Below are 21,194 nucleotides of genomic sequence, written 5' to 3'. Positions count from 1 at the left end.
CCAAGATAAAAAGCCAAAAGTTGATGAAATAGCTACCCAAATGGCCAAGAGTCATTTGCAAAACATCCCCTTAAAAAACAAAGGGAGTAGTATATATGTACTCGGGAAAAATATGTAATCCCTCCATCCCTTAATTATTTACATGTCTTTTCTTTCATTTATTACTTATAATAGAGAGAAATAGGCATATAATTAAGAGACGGAGGGAGTACCATACAATAATTTAAATGTTTAATTAATACTTTACCATCTACCAGAGACTACCACCAGAATTACGTGTGGAAGTGATATACTGACATCGCACTCTTCAAAATTTTTGGTTAACAGTTTTTTTTTAGTGTCTTTAAAAGAAAAAAAAAATGTCCTCAAAAAAAACAACTGGTTAACATTGTTCAAAATAAAAAGCTAGCCTATCTATTTTTCTCTATCTTCTTTCTATTCAGTATCTTGTTTCTATTTAATAAAAACAAGAAGAAGATGGATGAAATTGCAAAAGAAAAGAAGGTGTGTGTAACAGGAGCATCTGGTTACATAGCTTCATGGCTTGTCAAATTATTGCTTCAACGTGGTTATACTGTCAATGCTACTGTTCGTAACCCAAGTATGTCCTTCATCCTTTTCTTTTCTTTCTTAATTTCGATAATTAATTAACGGGAAAATTCTATTCAAAAAAAAAAAAAAAAAAATAACTGGAAAATTCAAGTATGGAAATATATCTCCTCCCATATACTAGTATATTGTTTTGGTTTTATTTTCTAAATCATAAAAGTAAAATATTAAAGTGGTACAGAAAAAAAAATGCGTGATTAATTGAGACTCCCACTTAATTAACTATTAGTACTATATATATATATATATATCTATATATATATATAGAAATGGGATCATGTGAGAACCCATTGCTTAGGTGAGAACAATTTTAAAATGAGAACTCATCTAACACCATTCATTTTTATTAGATGAATGATTCAGATTTATTGTTTCATTAGTGGGAATTCACGTAGGCCACCTTCATTAATTATAATGATTGTTTGTATTTTTTTTTAATTTTTGTGCATTGGGACACAAAATCTGCCAAAAGCTGTCATTATTACATGCTTTTTATTATTTATTGCATTGAAACACGTTACGTTAACATGTAGTTGAAGTGTACGTCGTTAATGATGTTTCGTAAAATATATCAAGTGTTTCAATTTATAATATTAATGTTTCATATATATTATTGCTTGTTTCATACAGTTAGGCTCTATATGAACTAGGTGTACTGTAATTTCTTATATCTTATCTGATGTTTCAAAAAATATACCTTATGTTTCATCTTATAGTGTTTATGTTCCATAAAATATATGTACTGTTTCATATACTAATGATATTGTTTTATACATAAAAATCATTGATGTTTCATATAATATTTCATTCGAATATTATTTATATTGTTCCACAAATAAGAACTATTGTCCCATAAATATTATACATTATTCCATACCATATGTGTGAATGTACTAATGACTGAAATGCATGTTCCCAAGAAAATTAAAAAGCATGTATCAATGACTGAAATGCGTGTTCCCAAGAAAATGTTTGGGAAAGTGATAATTAATCTCAGCCATCCATTAAGTGTAGTTGGTGTACGTTAATGATGTTTCGTAAAATATATCAAGTGTTTCAATTTATAATATTAATGTTTCATATATATTATTGCTTGTTTCATATAGTTGGGCTCTATATGAACTAGGTTTACAGTGATTTCTTATACCTTATTGATGTTTCAAAAAACATACCTTATGTTTCATTTTATACTATTTATATTCCATAAAATATATGTATTGTTTCATATACTAATGATATTGTTTTATACATAAAAATCATTGATGTTTCATATAATATTTCATTCGAATATTATTTATATTGTTCCACAAATAAGAACTATTGTCCCATAAATATTATACATTGTTCCATACCATATGTGTGAAATATACCAACGACTGAAATGCGTGTTCCCAAGAAAATTAAAAAGCATGTATCAATGACTGAAATGCGTGTTCCCAAGAAAATGCATGGGAAAGTGATAATTAATCTCAGCCATCCATTATGTGTAGTTGGTGTACGTTAATGATATTTCGTAAAATATATCAAGTGTTTCAATTTATAATATTAATGTTTCATATATATTATTGCTTGTTTCATATAGTTGAGCTCTATATGAACTAGGTTTACTGTGATTTCTTATACCTTATTGATGTTTCAAAAAACATACCTTATGTTTCATTTTATACTACTAATGTTCCATAAAATATATGTATTGTTTCATATACTAATGATATTGTTTTATACATAAAAATCATTGATGTTTCATATAATATTTCATTCGAATATTATTTATTTTGTTTCAAAAATATGAACTATTGTCCCATAAATATTATACATTGTTCCATAAATTTGAAATAATGTACCACACATATGGTCTATTGTTCCATAGCCATGAACTAGTGTTCCAATTGGATGATATGCTCATTATTGTCAAATAATAACTATATTGTTCAATAAATATGAACTATTGTCCCATAAATATTATATATTGTTTCATTTATAAGAACTAGTGTTCCAATTACATGATATGCTCATAGTTCCAATTACATGATATGTCTCACCATATTAATTCTTATGTATGAACAATGTATAATATTTATGGGACAATTGTTCATATTTCTGGAACAATATAAATAAAATTCGAATGAAATATTATATGAAACATCAATGATTTTTATGTATAAAACAATATCATTAGTATATGAAACAATACAAATATTTTATGGATCATAAATAGTATAAAATGAAACATAAGGTATGTTTTTTGACACATCAATAAGGTATAAGAAATCACAGTAAATCGAGTTCATATAGAGCCCAACTATATGAAACAAGCAATAATATATATGAAACATTAATATTATAAATTGAAACACTTAATATATTTTATGAAACATCATTAACGTACACTTCAACTACATTTTAACATAACGTTGACAACACAATTCAATGTAACATTACATTTTTTAATTGAAACAGCGACAAGTTTTTTTGAAACAATAATATCTTTTGAAACATCTCAAAAATTATTCCTTTAATACAATAAAATAAGTAATTAATACTGTTCCAATTGGATGATATTCCACATACAAATTTGCTCTTTTTTTGCACTGCTTCGAAAATTCTACCAAAAAAAATCAAACGAACTCCAAAAATTCTGAAATTTTATATGCTTATTCTACACAAAAAAATAAGCAGATTCAAAAAAAGAATTGCTTCAAAGGGTTTTTTTTAGAGATAAATCTTCATTTGAAATCTGTCTTTCCAGATTTGCTCCTTTTTTGCACTACTTCGAAAATTCTACCCAAAAAAATATCAAACGAACTCAAAAAATTATGAAATTTTGTATGCTTATTCTACACAAAAAAATAATCAAATTAAAAAAAACGCTTCAAAAGCTTTCTTTATGAGAGAGAAATCTTCATTTAAAATCTGCCTTCATTTCTCTCTCTTCAATGGCTAAATTAAAATGAAACCAGATTTTCCATTTTCTCTCTCTTCAATGGCTGAATCTCTTGGTTTTATAGTACATAAATCGTTGTTTCAATGCAGAAAATAAGGAAAAAAAATTAAAAAGCATGTACCAATGACTGAAATGCGTGTTCCCAAGAAAATGCATGGGAAAGTGATAATTAATCTCAGTCATCCATAATCTCATAATTGATGGTGCAAGATTGGTTCTTATTTTAAGAGGGTTCTCATATAAGCCTTGGTTCTCACATGATCCCTCCCCTATATATATATATATATATATATATATATATCAAACTAAAAGTAGAAAAATTAAATTAAAATGAACATTAATTACACCGATTGACGCGTGATTTTGTGATGCTTTCAAATTAATACTCCGTAGCATTTTAGACAATATTTTAAATGTTTATCCAACGCCCCCTTCGTTAGCAAATATTATGTTAGATTGTTAGTAATCAATTTTTAAGCTAAGTGTCAAAACATTTTGATCACTTATTGACATAACAAAAATCTTATTTGTCTTATAAACAAAATCACATACACGAGCTAATAAGTGGTTGTTAGACAAGATGTCGAATATGTTTGGTTAGTTCATTATGTATGGTTGACTTTTTTGGCTTTCCAATTTAGATGATTCCGATAAAACAGAGCATTTGCTGAAATTGGAAGGTGCAAAAGAAAGGTTACATTTTTTCAAAGCAAATCTAATTGAAGAAGGCTCCTTTGACTCCGCTATTGTTGGATGTGAAGGTGTTTTTCACACTGCTTCCCCAGTTGTTTTTAGTCCCAAAGATCCCCAGGTCCTTTTTTTTTTTTTTTTTTTTTTTTTTCATTTTCTACTCCTCTCCATATATTACTTGCATTTTACCTCCCTCTAGTATGTTCGGAATCAGATCGATAGTCATGTTAAACTTGTAACGTAACAACTACTTTCAGACGGAGGGAGTATAACATATTTTGATCAAATTTTATACAGGTCGATTTACTTGACCCGGCCATCAAGGGAACACTTAATATTCTAGCATCTTGTAAGAAGTTTCCAGCCGTAAGACGAGTGGTTTTAACTTCATCTATGGCAACATCTACTTTTACTAGTAGACCCTTAACTCCTGATGTGGTGGTTGATGAAACTTGGTTTTCTGATCCTGAATTATGCAAGGGTTCAGATATGGTAAGCCTATCTCCTTTGTATCTGTTTTTAGGTGCATTATTTCTACAATCCATCAATATACTACCTCTGTTACCAAAGTTGCATGTAACATTTAACCAATCATGGAGATGCCCCCCCTGTCACTGGCCAGGGCTAGCAACTAGTTGGCGTATGTGGTTCCAAACAACATTTATTACTCCTAGATGCATTTCCACCAATGCTTTAATTTTTTGACGTTATGTCCCAAAAATCATTATAACGTGTCTTATTTCATGTATTTATAACCTTTATGAAAAACATTTTTAATCCGATAAATAGGCATCAAGGTCCGATCCTTCTTATGCTTTCCATAAGACCATGGTCCTTAGGGTATGGAGGCCTATTTGGTAATTAATTAGAACCATCTAATTCATTCATTGTCTCATGATTTGCACCCTTCGTAATCATGTTTCGCCACCTTATTGGTTTTTGTGTACAGATGTATTATGTACTCTCAAAAGTATTAGCCGAAGAAGCGGCTTGGAAATATGCCAAAGAGAATGACATTGACATGGTGTCTATCAATCCTTCCATGGTCATTGGGCCTATGTTGAAGCCAACTATTAATGATAGTGTAGCTTCAATATTAAACTTAATTAATGGTATGTTAGTCTCTCTCTCTACTCTTTAATTAAGTGATGGTTACATGTAAATACTCGTAGATAGCATGAAGTTCGATATCCTGTGTTGTTTGGTTGATAAAAGAGAAAAATTACCTTCTTTCTAATTGGAATTTCTTAGGTATTTAAAAAAATTCTTATAGGCAAATTCATATAGGATTTAATTTCTTTGTACATTTCATCGGTATTGATACTTTTACATTTTATCGAAAGGTAAACATGTATGTGACATAGTTTTTCATCTCATTTTCATTGGTTTTTTTTTGACAATTATCAAGGGTCTGATTATTATCCAGACTTAGCATGTCCATGGGTACACGTTAAAGATGTCGCGGAAGCTCATATACGTGCATTTGAAATTCCTTCAGCTAAGGGACGATATAATTTAGGTGGAAGGGTGTTACATTTTTCTGATGTTAAGAAGATATTGCATGAGCTCTATCCCTCTATAAAGCTTCCTAATAAGTGAGATTTTTATTTATTTATTACTCCCTAATTCTTTCAATCTTTCAAAAATTTATTCACTTTTAGTAATTTTGTATGTCTAATATTCTAATGTTTAGACAAGAAAAGGGTGTTTTAGCTTTGTTAAGACACCACCTCTTGTCTAAAGGTTAGATGCTAAAATTTTTAGATTTTTAGATTATGTGATTTGAAATTTTGGAACTATTTTCAGGTGTGTGGATGTTGGTGACGCTTTACCAAAAACAATTTATCAACTTTCAAACGTTAAAGTCAAAAGTTTGGGCATTATTGAGTATATACCTTTCGAAGTAAGCCTTAAAGAGACTGTGGAAAATCTGAAGGAGTTGAAATTTGTTTAGTTTGTTAAACTTCAATTAATGATGCCAATTATAAATTATGCTACTTCTATTTTCTTCTAATTGTATAGCTTGAATTTAGAACTATTTATTCATTTATTAGCTTTGACTATGTATGTTACTACATAATTTATAAATATAATGTATCGATGCAAGATGTTATTATCTTCATGTCGATTGTATGCAAAAAAAAAAAAAAAAAAAAAGGATTTTTAGCCTATTTTAAGACCTAGAGTATATCGAAGAAAAAAATATATTGTAATTGAACTTTGAATTAGATTTTCTAAAATATCGAAGGAACACTCTTTTATGCTCCCTCCATTTTAAAATAAATGTCTTACTTTGACTTTTACACTATTTACATACATCCGACGAAATAGTCTCAATATATAGTTTTCGAATACCAACTTCTTATAATTCATATATATTAATTTAATATATATATATATATTTATTTTTTGACGGATATTAATTTGATATATTATTAGTCAAAGTTATACCTTAACTAATATTCCAATTAAATTACTACGAAGATTGAAACAAAGAGAGTACTAGTGTAGTCATATCTTTCCTAACAATAGAGGTTTGTTAGCTAGTAGACTGGACCTACTAGTTCAAGCTTTCACCTGGAGCCCCTGTAGATTGAAGATTGGCTAGAAATGGATCAAATTGATTGGACCGATTATTTTGCATTTGTCCTGTTTTCGGGAAAAAGACCAAAATTTGAACTTTTTTTTTTGTGAAGAAAATTTGATTTAAAATTTACTAGGAGTAAGAGTAAAAAATAAATAAATAAACAAATAAAATGATAACCTCTTCTATCCATTACCAATTTACCATCAAAAGGAGTATGTGTTAGTGTGTTTTTTTTTTTTTTTTTTGATGCGAAAGAGGGAAGAACCTATACAAGAAGCAAACTTAACCAACTAAACGTGGCAAAGCCACCCCAACGATATCCTCATGAAGAAGGGAGGTGATTTCCAATGGTGCAACATCGAAATAGCTCACCTTCTCCCTTTGGATGACTCCTAAATTAGCTAGACTATCCGCTACTTTATTCCCCTCCCTATAACAATGAACAACATGAACTGACCACCTAGAAGAATTTAACAACTCACGACAATTATTTAAAACATGAAAACACTCTCCTCCTTGAATATCTGGATTTTTTAAAGCCTCGATGCACGCTTGATTGTTCATCTGGAGTTAAGCTTAGTGACTGACTTCTTCATGGCCATTTCTAATCCCAGTTCAGCTGCTAATAACTCTGCTTTATAGGCAGTACAAACTCCAAACTTGGCAGTAAATCCGCACAAAAAGACCCCAGAGCTGTCCCTCAGCAGACCACCACCACCTGCCTGACCTGGTGAGCCTTTGGAAGCCCCATCAGTATTTAGAACAATCCAATCCGCAGGGGGAGCCTTCCATCTCACATAAATTTCTCTTCTGGGTTGAGGCTGGAATTTATTGACACAAATAATGCGTTTAGGGTCATGAAACGCACTCCAGACTTCATCAACTTGGCCTTTGATGAACTCCCCTGTATGCACAGGGATATCGCTTTCCCTACCAAAGGTAACAGAATTTCGCCATCTCCATTGCCACCAAACAGTCATGGCAAAGCAAGTGGCCCAGTTTTCAGCATAAAAATTACCATTAGCTTCTAGATTTTGAATCATCCAATTCTCTAAATCAGAAGACCAAAAGCTGGGATGGTTAGTAGCACCTCCTACACTCTTCCAGATTGCTGTAGCTGCAGGGCAGTCCCTTAGAGTGTGAATGAGATCTTCATCAGCATTAGCATTACATCTAGAGCACCTTGGGTCATCAGTAAGTCCTCGTCTAAGGCGATTCACATTGCATAAAACTCGATTATGTAGTACGAGCCAGAGAAAGACTCGCACTCTCTGCTGAGCTAAGGTAGTCCATACCAGATCCCATTTGGGGTTTTTAGGGGTTGAATCATTCTCTTTGAGCAGCATCATGGCCTGTTTGACAGAGAATCTTCCGGTGGTCGAGCCTTTCCAGTACCTTAAATCAGCTATCTCTGGGTTGGCTGCTATCTTGAGTGAAGCAATCAATTCAAGTACACTTGAAGGCAAGAGATGAGCAAACTCATCCCATTTCCATCCAGCCTCAGCATCCCAGAATTCGCTTACAATTGCGCCTTCAATTTCATTTGGAATAGGCAGGATAGCTAGATCTCGTAATGGTGGGTTAGTGACCCAACAGTGGTCCCAAAAGAGAGTACGCTGTCCATTCCCAATTGCCACCATCGAACCTTTTTTTTATCAAACTAGCATTATCAACAATGCCACGCCATACATTAGACATGCTCGAAGTTGGAGTGAACATGTCAATGTCACAACGGCCTCGACAATATTTTGCTCTAATAACCCGTGACCATAAGGCAGAAGGTTCAGCTAATACCCTCCAGCCTAACTTTGTGAGAAATGCAGAATTTGATTGACGAGCAGACCTTATACCCAATCCACTTTTGTCTCGAGGGAGTTGAACCGTATCCCATGAGAGTAAATGGATTTTTGCTTTTTCCTCACTACCACCCCAGAGAAATCTACGGACTTTTTTGTCAATGGAGTCACAAATTGATCTTGGGATTTTTTGCGGTTTGCATTGAGTAAGTAGCTAAGGAAGTGACAGTAGATTTGGTCAGAGTAATTCTACCCGCAAGGGATAAATATTTGGATTTCCATCCCGTTAGACGCCTGTCAATTTTCTCACAAAGATGAGCGAATGTCTCTTTGGTAACTCTAGATGAGAGAACTGGCATGCCAAGATATGTTCCCAGATCATCGGTTGATTCCATTCCCAAGGCTTCACTGATTAGATCACCCTGTTCTGCATTAACATTCTTCGAATAGTAGACACGGGATTTTTGGAGGCTCACTTTCTCCCCTGAAGCCGCACAAAATCTGTCGAGACAGTCACGGATCACCACAGCCTGGTCAATTGAAGCTTCAGCAAAGAGCATGATGTCGTCGGCAAAGAATAAGTTGGACAAACTTGGTCCACCCCTACTTGCAAATATCGGTTTCCACCTATCACAAAGGACTGCTTCTTCGATTGTTTGGTTTAACCTTTCCATACATAGTACAAATAGGTAAGGTGAAAGCGGATCGCCTTGACGGATACCTCTTGTTGGATGAAAGGCCTCTGTTTTTTCTCCATTACATAATACTCTCATAGAAGGAGAAGTACCACTTATCCCTTATGAATTCTTCAAACTTTTCGTGAGTTAACCAAGCTGCTTGAAAGCGGAATGGTTTATTAATGGCAGCCAGAGGAGCAAACCCGCTTGGAGAGATAAATAAGGGAGTGTGGTCTGATTGGAGTGCAGGAAGGTGTTTTACTCTTGATGTATCAAACCGTAGCCCCCACTCAGAGTTACAAAGGGCTCTGTCAAGCCTAGCACTGTAAATAGTATCACTCGACTTTCCTCTCGCTCACGTGTGAGAGGGGCCTGAGAACTCGATCTCTAGAAGTTGATTATTCTCCACCCACGCATTAAAGCGCTCACTTCTTCTAGAGGTTTCAGAGCAACTAGAAGATCTCTCCCAATTATACCTTGTCTCGTTAAAATCGCCAGCAAGGAGCCAAGGTTGGTTATTATTTGCTGCAAAATTACTCAACTCAGTCCACAGTTCTGTTCTTTTCGAGGGATCTGGGCTTGCATAAATTGCAGTGAAGTACCATGGGACTTCACCTGTTCTTGTTATTACCATAGTGATGTATTGATTGTGTTTCACAATCGGTTCCACATTCACCAATTCCGGTTTCCAAAAAATCCAAATACCACCACTATAACCAAGAGTGTCCACTCTCGTGTGGCCATTGTAACTGATCACCCCCCATGTGCGTCTCAACCAGTGCTAAGACACAAGGTTTATTAACTCTGATTATTTCTTTAAGCACAGTGATAAACTCTCTACTCCCAGTCCCCTGAGTATTCCATATCATACAAGTGATAGGGAATTTGGATGTGACAAGGTTGTGATTATTCATAGACATCATAGACTGTGGATGTGTGGCATTGTAAGCATCAAAGAGATGTTTTAAGGCTTGCTTGATTTCATTGGGCAACTTGAGGGTCACCATCAACTCTATCATCATTTGGCTCGTCACAGACCATGAATGTATCTCCACTTCCAATTTGTGGGTCAGGGGGTCTGCAATCCCCATGTACGGATCCTCCATCTGTCTGTTGCACAGATGATTTTGTCCGGGGGGATTTGGAGTAACATCGGTGATGGGAGTAGCAGAGACATGGCTTAGGGAGATGGAATTTTGTGTTGCTGTAAAAGGTTCTTCTGGTATAGCTTGAGATGGCTTGGTAGGGGCTTCTTTTTGTGCTTGAAACACGGGTGCAGGCCTGGGAGTCTTGGGTGTTTGATTCAGGATTGGGCTAGGATCTTTTGACTGGATATTAGTGATATCCTTAAGGATAGAATATCCTTGAGAATTCTGTTTTTTTTTTATTCTTTTCCTTTCTTAGAGAAAGCAATCTTTTGGCCTTGATTCTCGTGATAACTTCCCACTTTAAATGGGATATTTGTTCCTGATTTTCCTCACCCAAAATTGAAAACCACAATCCTTGTTGATTTGCTTTTGAATTACCCACGGGCTTTGCCGGGCCAGGGCCAGGGTTGCCTGGGGAGAGCTGTGTGGTGTTGCTTGTTTCCCTCTTGAGGTTTCTCCACCCTAATGGTTCGTTTTCTTGGTGGTGGTTTTTTCACCATCATCCAAGAACCAAAGTCTTCCACTTCAACTCTTGGGGCAGTTTTCTCTTGATTGTGTGGAGGTACAATCTCAGAATCCTGATCCATGTCTTGGTTAATATGGCTAGGACACTTCTCAGCTTGATGTCCAATCTTACCACATTTGAAGCATATGAGTCGAAGTCCCTCATATTGCACTTGCCAGATTCTTCCTTTAAGCCAAAACTTTGATAGTAGTGGCTTGGTTAAATCTAATTCAACACTCAACCTAGTGAATTGGCCTCTTTGTGCCATGGCAGTGTTATTATCAATTCTAACAACCTTACCAATTTTGTTTCCAATCTTGTGCAAGAATTCCTTATCGAAGTATTCCACTGAGAGGTAGGGAATACGAACCCAGGCAGTAAGGTACCTTAGCGGGGCATCATCAGGGATGAAGTTGGGAATCCATTTTCTAATGGTAAGGTAGTTATCGTCTAGCATCCATGGCCCTTGAGTAAGAACATGATTGTAATCATCGAAACAAGAGAAACGAGCGATGAAATAATCGTGTCCAATATCTGTGAGCACCAGACCACCCTTTAATTCCCACTTTTTCTTCAGTCTTTTCATTAAGGCCATGTAACCAAATTTGCTATCGAACATTTTGATAATGAGGGTATGCTTCCAAGGCTTTCGCATTCGCATTTTTTCCTCCTTAGTGAGCAGGATAACAGGACAATGAGGGTCATCCTCTACCCCCTCAGGTGGTTCATCATCATCTGAGCATTCCTCTTCTTCAATCTGATCAATAGGCTGGGTATGGATACTCTCCTGTTCAATAGGCTGGGCATGGGGATTCTCCTGCATCTGATCTGATCTCATTATGTCTCTAAACGAAATGGTGTTAGGTTGTTGGAATTGGGGTGTCGGTTTGTGTTGATTCAATTGTTGAGAAGCTGATTTCTCATTATTGAAGATTAGATGTGTAATTTTCCGTTTAGATTTTCTATTGGAACGAACCAGTTGGTCTCGTTCTTCCAGAGAAGTTCCTTGGTTGAGAGGATTTTCCATAAGTTTTAGTGTGCAGTATTATATGGTGTAATTATATAGGTATGGACTATGGATACTGATGTTAGTGTTAGTGTGTCATGTCCACAAATTAGTATGAAGCAGTTATTTCTCCAGACTCCACTTACTATATTGATATATTACAAAAAAAAAATAACGCAATATTAAATACAGAGTAATAAATTATTATAATAACTACTGTAGTAAAAAACACGATCAACATTTTTATTAGTAAAAAAAAAAATAAAAAAATAAAAAGGGTTTATTAATACTCAGTACAAAACTACAAACTATGAATTGATATTAAAAATAACGATACTTATCATCTATCACAAGTCACAACTAGGCGATATGAGGATAAGGAGAAAAAACAGCTCTTTAAAAGCCAAAAATTCCAAATAAAACAAACAAAATAAAAAAATCTGAATGGAAAAAATTATGAGCGGAGAAGGAAAGAAAGTGTGTGTAACTGGTGCTTCAGGTTACATAGCTTCCTGGATTGTCAAGCTCTTGCTTCAACGAGGTTATATTGTCCTATGCCACTGTTCGCAATTTAAGTATTTATCCTTCCCCTTTCTCTGATTTTTAGTGCGTACTACCTCTTTTCGGAATAATCACTTTTGGTTCATGTAGCCGACCCCATTATGGGATTAAGGCTTTGATTGATTGACTACCTCTGTTCGGATTTAGTTATTACGAGTAAATATAACTAGCTAGGAAAAATTACTTGACAATAATTATTGTATTATTATTAGTAGGATGTACTGCTAAGGTTTTATAGACGGACATTATTTCTGTGAAAATGGGTTTGTTGCTATTACTAGTGTAATGCTATTTTGCCACTTCAGAAAATCGTTGCTATATTATTTTTCACTTTTATTTGCATTCGAATTTAGAGTTTAATAAAACATTAAAGGACTATGATAAAGTGTTGAGAAGTTGATCCTTATTCATTGGTGTTCAAAATTGCATCAAAAAATAAAAAATATATTAACTTCATTTCATATTTTTTGAAATTTTGAAATATTTTATATCTCACAGAAAATACCCAAAGTCACGCATTTGGTTAGATTATATGAAAGCTGAGTTTCCAAACTATATGTGTATGTTGCAAGTTTTAATGTTGTTGGGGTTGGACATACAGATGATCCCACGAAAACGGACCACTTGCTTGCATTGGATGGTGCTAAACATAGGCTGCATCTGTTTGAAGCAGACCTCATCGAGGAAGGTTCCTTTAATTCTGCAATATATGGATGTGACGGTGTTTTTCATACTGCAACTCCCATTAAATTTATTTCGGAAAACCCTGAGGTTCAAGTTCAACTATAGCCTTTAATCATGTTCTTGTTACTTCCTAATTTCACTGATATAAGTCACTTAATTGCTGGTTTTTGTATTGCTAACAAAATATGAGTAGTTTTTTTTTAGGAGTACTTGTTACTTTGTTAGTATTGTTCCATTTCCATGTAACACTGATCAGTGTTACATGGAACGCGTTGAGAATGTTATTTTGCAAGTAAACATGTTGCACAACCAACAATACTTACAAATTTATTACTAGTAATAAGCAGAATTATTTCTGTTTTGATTCTGTAATTTCTGATATTTCAGGCAGAAGTAATTCCTGTAATTTCTTTGTGGTTGTCACTATTGTTTCATTTGATTAATGAACATGTAATCGTTAATTTGTTACGCGTTGAGAATGTTCTTTAGCAAGAGATTTCTGATATTAATTTCAGGCAGAAGTGATTGATCCTGCTGTGAAAGGAACTCTTAATGTTCTTGCTTCTTGTGCAAAATCTCCGTCTATCAAACGAGTGATCTTAACATCTTCTACTGCAGCAATAGCACACACGGGTACACCTCTTACCAATGAAACCGTAGTTGATGAAACATGGTTTTCTTCTCCTGAGTGCTGCAAAGGCAAAAATGGGGTATGTATGATTCTGTTACACATTATAATTTGCTAGGAACTTATTCTGATGTACTTCTTTAATCGTCGTTTACAGGAATGTTATTTACTCTCTAAAACCTTAGCCGAGGATGCAGCATGGACATTCGCCAAAGAGAATGGCATTGACATGGTATCAATGAACCCTGCAGCTGTTATCGGCCCAATGTTGCAGCCAACCACAAATATTACTACCTTTTTCTTTGTTTTTAGCTTGATTAATGGTATGATAACTTCTTTACCTTGCTATTTAAGTGTCATTTTCTGAGTTTGTGTTGTAAGAACTTTGATTCAATGTTAGATTGCTTCTAATATTATAGTTGATTCAGGGTCGGAAACATATTCAAATGCTACTTTTGGGTGGGTTCATGTCAAGGATGTTGCTGAAGCACATATTCGAGCCTTTGAGATCCCTACTGCTAATGGGAGGTACATATTGAGCGAAACTGTTGCACATTTTGCAGATTTAGTCAAGTTGTTACGCGAGCTATACCCAAATCTTAAACTCCCTAACAAGTAAGTTCATGTTTTCCTCAAATTTTGTGACTAGTGCTGTCACTTGCTAGGTACAAATATGAGTGAGTTATCGAATTAATTGTCCTATATTGAAAGATAAAGTAAAGAGCTTGCTCGGTTATAATCCAAATAACAAGCACAATTGTTATCCTGAGGTTAATTAGTTTGTGCAATATGAACCTACATTTCTTGTTTTCAGGTGTGCAGACGATGAGCCACTTGAGGCGACTTACAAGATTTCGAATGAAAAAGTTAAAACCTTAGGGATTGAGTTCATTCCCTTAAAAATCGCGCTCAAGGAGACCGTCGAGTGCTTAAAGGAGAAGTTCAACATTACAACCACAGCTGAGGGTGAATGGTTTTTGCAACAATAAAGGAGTGCCTTTCTTAGTGTTGTTATAATTGATTGTAAAATTGGTAGCTATGATAGTGATATTATCTACTGTAATAATGTGAGATGGGCCTGATTGTTTGAGAATGGTAATTAAATTCAATGATTGAATTTTGGGCCTTAGAACATAAAAGCATACTTGCTATAATTACTCTATATGATAATTTTGCTTATACTTCTAGCCAATAAGATGAGTACTAGTGTCAAGATCTGAAGCGAGCCCGGGAAAAGGCTAATGCACGAAGAAAACGCTAGTAGTATGGACAATAATTGAAAAGTTTTAAGTTGTTTGTTGTCTTTCGTTACTCCTTATCATCTTTACTTTAGTGACATGAGATTCCGTTAAACCTGCTTATACCATTAATGTTACAAGTTTGAATGTCCTCTATTTTAATTCACGGATTAATAATGTGTAATTGCTCTTGTGGCTTATTGGAACTCCTGAAAAGATTACTCGCACCTTGTAGTACTTGTGTTAAGATGCCGTGCAACTAAAAAAAAGATAAACAAGAATCTCGTGTTTAGTACTTGGACCTTTATATTGTGGCAGAACTCAACTCTGAAGAGGGAAGAGTTGTAAAATCATTGCAGTTTTTGGAAAAAAAAAAAAAAAAATGTACTAGTATTTTATTTTGTTTTTTTTTTTTTTTTTTTTTGGTGTGTATTTGTTAATCATCGTAATACATTAAAAGCTTCTGTTACTCTGTGAGTTTGAAAGTGCACGCAAACCTACTTGTTTCAGATATCACCTTTCTTGGCTTTCTACCAGCATTACACGACTCTACGAAAAAATCCACTAATTTTTCCTAACTTTTCTTTAATAAAATAAAGGTGTCACATTCATTGTCTATATCACCATAATAAGTGCTTGTCAAAAAATAATTCTGTAATAATAATAATAATAATAATAATAATAATAATATAATAATAATAATAATAATAATACAGATTAAGTGCTGAAGGGAGTTATGGAGCATTATTCATTGTTTATAATACAAGTGTTTATGAGTCTTAATAGTAGAATTAATTTACCCAAGATGTGTTACTTTGAAGAAAACTTCGTCTGTAGTGTTAAAAAACTTTTTGGGTGTACCTATCTCTTAATACGTACATCCTGTTATATAAAACGAAGTCTATTTGAACAATTGTAAATTTATTTTATTAATTAACTCATACAACATATACAATAGAGATCAAATTTGAAAGAAAAAATCAGTTGATTTTTTATATTTTTTTTATTTTTTTAACAATTGAATCAAATATTTTTTAAACAAGATTAAGATTGTCAAATACTTCGTAATACTCATGTGCATGGTGCACTCGGCTGTACAGATCATGCATTAATGTATCGATTAATAAACAAAAAAAAAAACATGTGTTTATGTTATTATTATTATCGTACCCAACAAAAGAAATACAAGGTAAATTTAAGACGAAAAAAGTATGTTTTCCTATTCAAAAGATGTTCCTTTTTTTCTCATTAATCCCATGTCACTCTCAAATTTTCAACTCCTTCCCATTCATAGTACAAATATCATTTCAATACATGAATTCCATCAATTTCGACGCAGTTATCAAATTTTAAACGCCGTTATTTGTTAGAAAATTATTCAATGCTTGATACCTTTTAGTAGTTGGGTGCATGCATAGTACGAATATTATTTCTCTTTTTTTGGTACGTATAATATTTCAATACAACCTTTTCGATTTTTCCTATATAAACAAACGTCTTCTTCTCCTTCTTTTGTTTATACATAAACTCGTGTTTTCATACTTCACATTAAAAGGGAAAAAAAAGGTTTATAAAGTGAGGAGAAAAATAATTAAATTGAAGATAATTGCTTGTTAAATCAATTAATCATGAATTCTAAATCAGGAGAAGGGAAGAAAGTATGTGTTACAGGTGCTTCAGGCTACATTGCTTCTTGGATTGTCAAACTCTTGCTTGATCGCGGTTACTCAGTTAATGCCACTGTTCGTAGTTTAAGTAAGTACGTATGTTAATTTACTCTTACGGTCCGTTTGGTAGGTAGAAGTAGAATCAATAAATGTACTCCCTCTGTTACATATTACTTGCAACAAAAGAATATTTTATGTCTCACAAATAATACCCCTTTGTTGCGAGTAATATGTAACGGAGGGAGTATGTTACATTGGTATCTATTTCCTTTTTTTTTCGTGTGTAAAAATATTTTTAGATGTTTTCCCTATAGGCTAAGTGTCTTTTTGTACATTTGATATATATTGTGGTGATCAAGGATTGAAGGGTTAAATTTGAGACATGAGTTATGAATTTAATATGCTCGTTAAAAAAAACGAGATTCTTTTATTATTTTAATTTTATATGCTCATTAGCTCATCAACTACTAGACCATCCAATTTTAAAAGTGAAATTTTAGGAATATACGGACTTTTCTTTTTAAGTCTTAATCTCTTCATCATCTCGTAATTAATTAGATGGTTCACTAATCGAAGAGGATCCTCTAAAAAAAAAAAAAGAAAACACTCCTCGTGCGGTACGTAGTTCAAATATAATTTGTTACAACTGAAGTAGTTCAAATATAATTTGTTGAATTTAATTAGTATATAATATATATAGTATTGTTTCATTTTTTTGGAATTTTGGTTGAGTATAGTGGTATTTTATGGCAATAATCATCTTTCTTTTGTTAATTGATTGATGATCCCAAGAAGTTTCTAGCTGGAAATTTACTTGTTGTAACGAACTTTTCTTACCTTGGTTATGGACAGAGGAAAATAATTGCCTAATGGGTGTTCAAAAATGGATTGAATTTGACAATCACTAGCAAAAATATCTACAATTTGTCGATTTTATTTTTCACAAGTGGTTCAGCATCGAATGAATACGATGTATCTAACAATCTAAGTGTTTTGGTTTAGAATTGAGTGTCATGAGACATATATAGCTAGCTAGACTTGTCAAATTGGTCGATCACTCGATCAGGTCGGGTTTAGTTCAGCTGTTGTTTAAGCATTGGGTTAAAGACATGTCAACCATTTTCAGTTAGTTGTTTAATTTCTTGTTATTTTAATTTCCAATTTCATGATTAAGTTATTGTGTTCAAGATCCAAAGTTTTCAATATGAATAAATTTTGCCAGAGCTAGACAGATGCATGATACATTCTGAATTACCTGTATGCATAAACTTCAGCCATTAAATGTCATCAACTTTGGTTATGTGACACTAAATTTGGACCAAAAAAGCATATTTTTTACTATAAAATAATCGAATATGATACTTGGACATGAACCCTGAATCCCATGTTTGATTGAGATGTGTTGTTTCCAAGTCTTAGTTATATAGGGGAAAATATAAGTTAATCTGCCAAATAAACGAATTTTTGTTAATCTGATGGCATTTTTGTAAATATATTGAAAAAGCAGGGTCATTTATTCAGTACTTTTGATGAGCTGTCCAAATAATGTTTGCTTTTTGCTTTTTGCTTTTACTGTTTGGTGAGGAAATTTCACATGTACCCCCTCAACTAGTACATGAAAAGACGCATATACCCCTCCACTGCTACTTGAAAAGACAATTATACCCCTTTTGTTTATCTGGGGAATTGACTGGGTATCCCTCGTTACATAGTGTAGTAGTATATACAAGTAGTTTTATCCTAATTCTACCATTGTTTTGTTCTAATGTACAGATGATCCAAAGAAGGTAGATCACTTGATTGCATTGGATGGAGCAAAGGATAGACTTAACTTATTCGAGGCTAATCTCTTGGAGGAAGGCTCCTTTGATGCTGCCATTCATGGATGTGACGGTGTTTTCCATACTGCATCTCCTGTTAAACTTGATGTTCCGAATCCTCAAGTAATCCCTTAATCACTTGGAGCTTGCTTCACTTTGATAATACCATCTGTCTTTGTTTACAAAACTTGAAATGCATAAACTATAGCAATTAGCAGTTCTAAGGAACCATTATTATTCCTGATCTTTTTTCAGGCTGAACTAATTGATCCAGCATTAAATGGAACACTGAATGTTCTAGAAACCTGTGCTAGGATTCCAACCATTAAACGCGTTGTTTTAACATCTTCAATGGCTGCTGTTCTGCTCACTGGTAGACCTCTGACTCCTGAAACTGTAGTTGATGAAACATGGTTTTCTGTCCCAGAAGTCTGCGAGAAACTACAAATGGTTTGCATACTCACCATAAAATTCTGATCAGAATTTATATTCTAATTGGTATAGAAGATGGAAAATGACCAACTGAAACTTGGTTTTATTATGCAGAAGTGGTATCTTCTGTCAAAGACATTGGCAGAAGAAGCTGCGTGGAACTTTGCCAAAGAATATGGCCTCGATATGGTGTCGATAAACCCTGCAGTCGTAATAGGCCCTTTGCTGCAGCCAACAGTTAATGCTAGTTCTTTTGCTGTGTTAATCTTGGTAAACGGTATGACCATCTCGTTTATTGGCATGAAAAGCTTTACACTTTGAACTTAATTGGACTTGAATAGCTCTTGTATGAAACTTATTGGAATATATTCAACTGTTTTTGAGTTATTTCAGGATCAGAAACCTACCAGAATGTAACCTTTGGATGGGTTCATGTCAAAGATGTAGCTGAAGCACATATTCTAGCTTTCGAGGTTCCTTCAGCAAATGGGAGATATCTGTTAAACGAAAGTGTTAATCATGTTTCAGAAGTTGTAAAAATCTTAAAAGAGCTTTACCCTGATCTCAAACTCCCAACCAAGTAAGTTTGTTCATTCTTCTACGTATTTCAGAGCTTAGTATCCCTCATTATTCACTGCTAAAAAAACCCTGTGAACGATTTCAGGCCTGCAGATGACAAGCCTTTTGATCCAACATACAAGGTTTGTAAGAAAAAGGTTGAAAGCTTAGGCATCAAATACACTCCCCTGAAAACCAGCCTCAAAGACACTGTTGAATGCTTGATCGAAAAGAAGTTCATTAGTGTTTGATTCTGCCATTTTAAGCTGTTCTGTAAATGAGTAAATCTGATCATCTAATCTACTGTCATATTTTTTATGTATTACATCTACAATCGCGTCTATATATAATGTAGCAACTGCAATTTGTATTAATGCCTTATATCCCAGATTTCCTCTATATATATTGACATCTGAAGGAGTTTTTAGAAGTAAAGAGAGCTGAACACAAAGCTTATCAAAATCAACTTCGAATTCCATTTACCAAAAATCATCTGAAGACGAAAAAATACAAAGTACTTTGTTATTACTTGTGACGCTTGGTGTAGAAACTTGATAATACTTTACAACTATCTTTCATTTGTAATGTTAGTGTAGAATGACTAGAATGTCTCAAAACGCCAAAAAGAAAAAAGAGTGGTCATCTTTATTTCTTTTTTAAGGCTAAAATCTTTGTAAAGGTTTTTCATGCCAGAAGAGGTAAAAAAAGGTCTACATGTTATCCTTCATTTAGCAACAACTTTATTGGCCATGTTGCTACATTTGCTTTTTTGCAACAATCTTTCATAAAGTTAATGGTTTACGAACATTTTGTTTCCTTTAATCATGGAGATTTGAATGTTACGCCCTTCTACAGCTCTCCCAAAATTATCCCTTTAGAGACCAACTCAGTCTCTAGTGAAAAAATTACGCTAAATGCCACGAAGAGATGGTACTGTTTGCAAATTAACCTTGAGATAATGCATTCGCCCGTGCACGGGTTAGTGTTTTATGTAACAATGTCAAGCTAATAACCAGATAGAACACATAGTTGCTCAGAGATCAAATTCTTAGTGAAGAGCATAATTATGCTAAAATAAAAATTCATTCCACTACGAACAACCTCCTACTTAACCCAGAACTAAAATCAGTCAAACAAATACCACATTAAAAGACGATATCTAAACATTTAAGATACCTCTTAATCAAAGGCATAAACATGTAACATATAATTGAACAATGTATCGTAGCTTCATTTATATCGAGTTTTCGATAATTCTGATTGCCATGTGCGCTAGCAAGCGACCATAGTTGTCAACAACCCAGTGGCCGCATTCCCAAGATCCCTCATACCAAATGGAAAGATTCAAACAAAATAACAAAGCATTTAAGAAACTGATCAACAAAGATGACTCTCATGAATTACTCCCAAAAATGAAATGGAATGTTGCGGCTGCAGTTTGAGGAGATTAATATATACTCCACTTCATGTTCAGCTAGGGTTTCAGTTGGTTGCCCACTACTACCCAATTACACGTGTATATACACTATTCATGTTTTTGGATATCTTCTTCTTCACACTATTAGACTTTTCATCCCATTGTTTTGGATTCTTCACCTGCCTTATTGACCTGATTTAGTAACATACATAACTCTAGAGTAGGTA

At 33.9% G+C, this 21,194-nt stretch overlaps 2 protein-coding genes and 1 pseudogene across 3 annotated transcripts; all 3 read left to right on the top strand.

Annotated features, from left to right (window-relative positions):
• Nucleotides 1–216: 216 nt before the first annotated feature.
• LOC110696050 (tetraketide alpha-pyrone reductase 1-like) lies at nt 217–6,365 on the top strand. Of its 2 annotated transcripts, none has more exons than XM_021873318.1 (6): nt 217–601; nt 4,195–4,364; nt 4,541–4,735; nt 5,193–5,355; nt 5,670–5,838; nt 6,050–6,365. In XM_021873318.1, exons 1-6 carry the CDS (start codon nt 478–480, stop codon nt 6,195–6,197), a joined length of 969 nt encoding a protein of 322 aa, XP_021729010.1. In that variant the 5' UTR covers nt 217–477; the 3' UTR covers nt 6,198–6,365. The 2 variants fall into 2 exon arrangements, with proteins under 2 accessions (XP_021729010.1, XP_021729009.1); XM_021873317.1 differs by having other exon boundaries at nt 221–601; nt 5,652–5,838.
• A 6,005-nt stretch (nt 6,366–12,370) lies between these two features.
• On the top strand, nt 12,371–15,148 carry LOC110696049 (annotated as a pseudogene).
• A 1,375-nt stretch (nt 15,149–16,523) lies between these two features.
• Nucleotides 16,524–19,980, top strand: LOC110696051 (cinnamoyl-CoA reductase 1-like). Its single transcript, XM_021873319.1, has 6 exons — nt 16,524–16,828; nt 18,514–18,683; nt 18,816–19,010; nt 19,107–19,269; nt 19,386–19,572; nt 19,657–19,980. The coding sequence occupies exons 1-6, from the start codon at nt 16,702–16,704 to the stop codon at nt 19,799–19,801; spliced, it is 987 nt and encodes a 328-aa protein (XP_021729011.1). The 5' UTR covers nt 16,524–16,701; the 3' UTR covers nt 19,802–19,980.
• The last annotated feature ends 1,214 nt before the right edge of the window (nt 19,981–21,194 follow it).

The sequence above is a fragment of the Chenopodium quinoa genome, unplaced genomic scaffold (assembly GCF_001683475.1).
Source record: "Chenopodium quinoa cultivar QQ74 unplaced genomic scaffold, ASM168347v1, whole genome shotgun sequence".
NCBI classification, from domain to species: domain Eukaryota; kingdom Viridiplantae; phylum Streptophyta; class Magnoliopsida; order Caryophyllales; family Amaranthaceae; genus Chenopodium; species Chenopodium quinoa.
The sequence above is the reverse complement of the archived record's forward strand: the minus strand, read 5'-3'. Positions and strand labels throughout refer to the sequence as shown.

Excerpts from the sequence above, each read along its gene's own strand:
- LOC110696050 (XM_021873317.1), top strand. The coding sequence starts at position 478 with ATGGATGAAATTGCAAAAGAAAAGAAGGTGTGTGTAACAGGAGCATCT. Across the intron at positions 602-4,194 it reads TGCTACTGTTCGTAACCCAA|ATGATTCCGATAAAACAGAG; the intron begins GTATGTCCTTCA and ends TTTCCAATTTAG. Across the intron at positions 4,365-4,540 it reads TTAGTCCCAAAGATCCCCAG|GTCGATTTACTTGACCCGGC; the intron begins GTCCTTTTTTTT and ends AATTTTATACAG.
- LOC110696051 (XM_021873319.1), top strand. The coding sequence starts at position 16,702 with ATGAATTCTAAATCAGGAGAAGGGAAGAAAGTATGTGTTACAGGTGCT. Across the intron at positions 19,270-19,385 it reads TGTGTTAATCTTGGTAAACG|GATCAGAAACCTACCAGAAT; the intron begins GTATGACCATCT and ends GAGTTATTTCAG. Across the intron at positions 19,573-19,656 it reads GATCTCAAACTCCCAACCAA|GCCTGCAGATGACAAGCCTT; the intron begins GTAAGTTTGTTC and ends GAACGATTTCAG.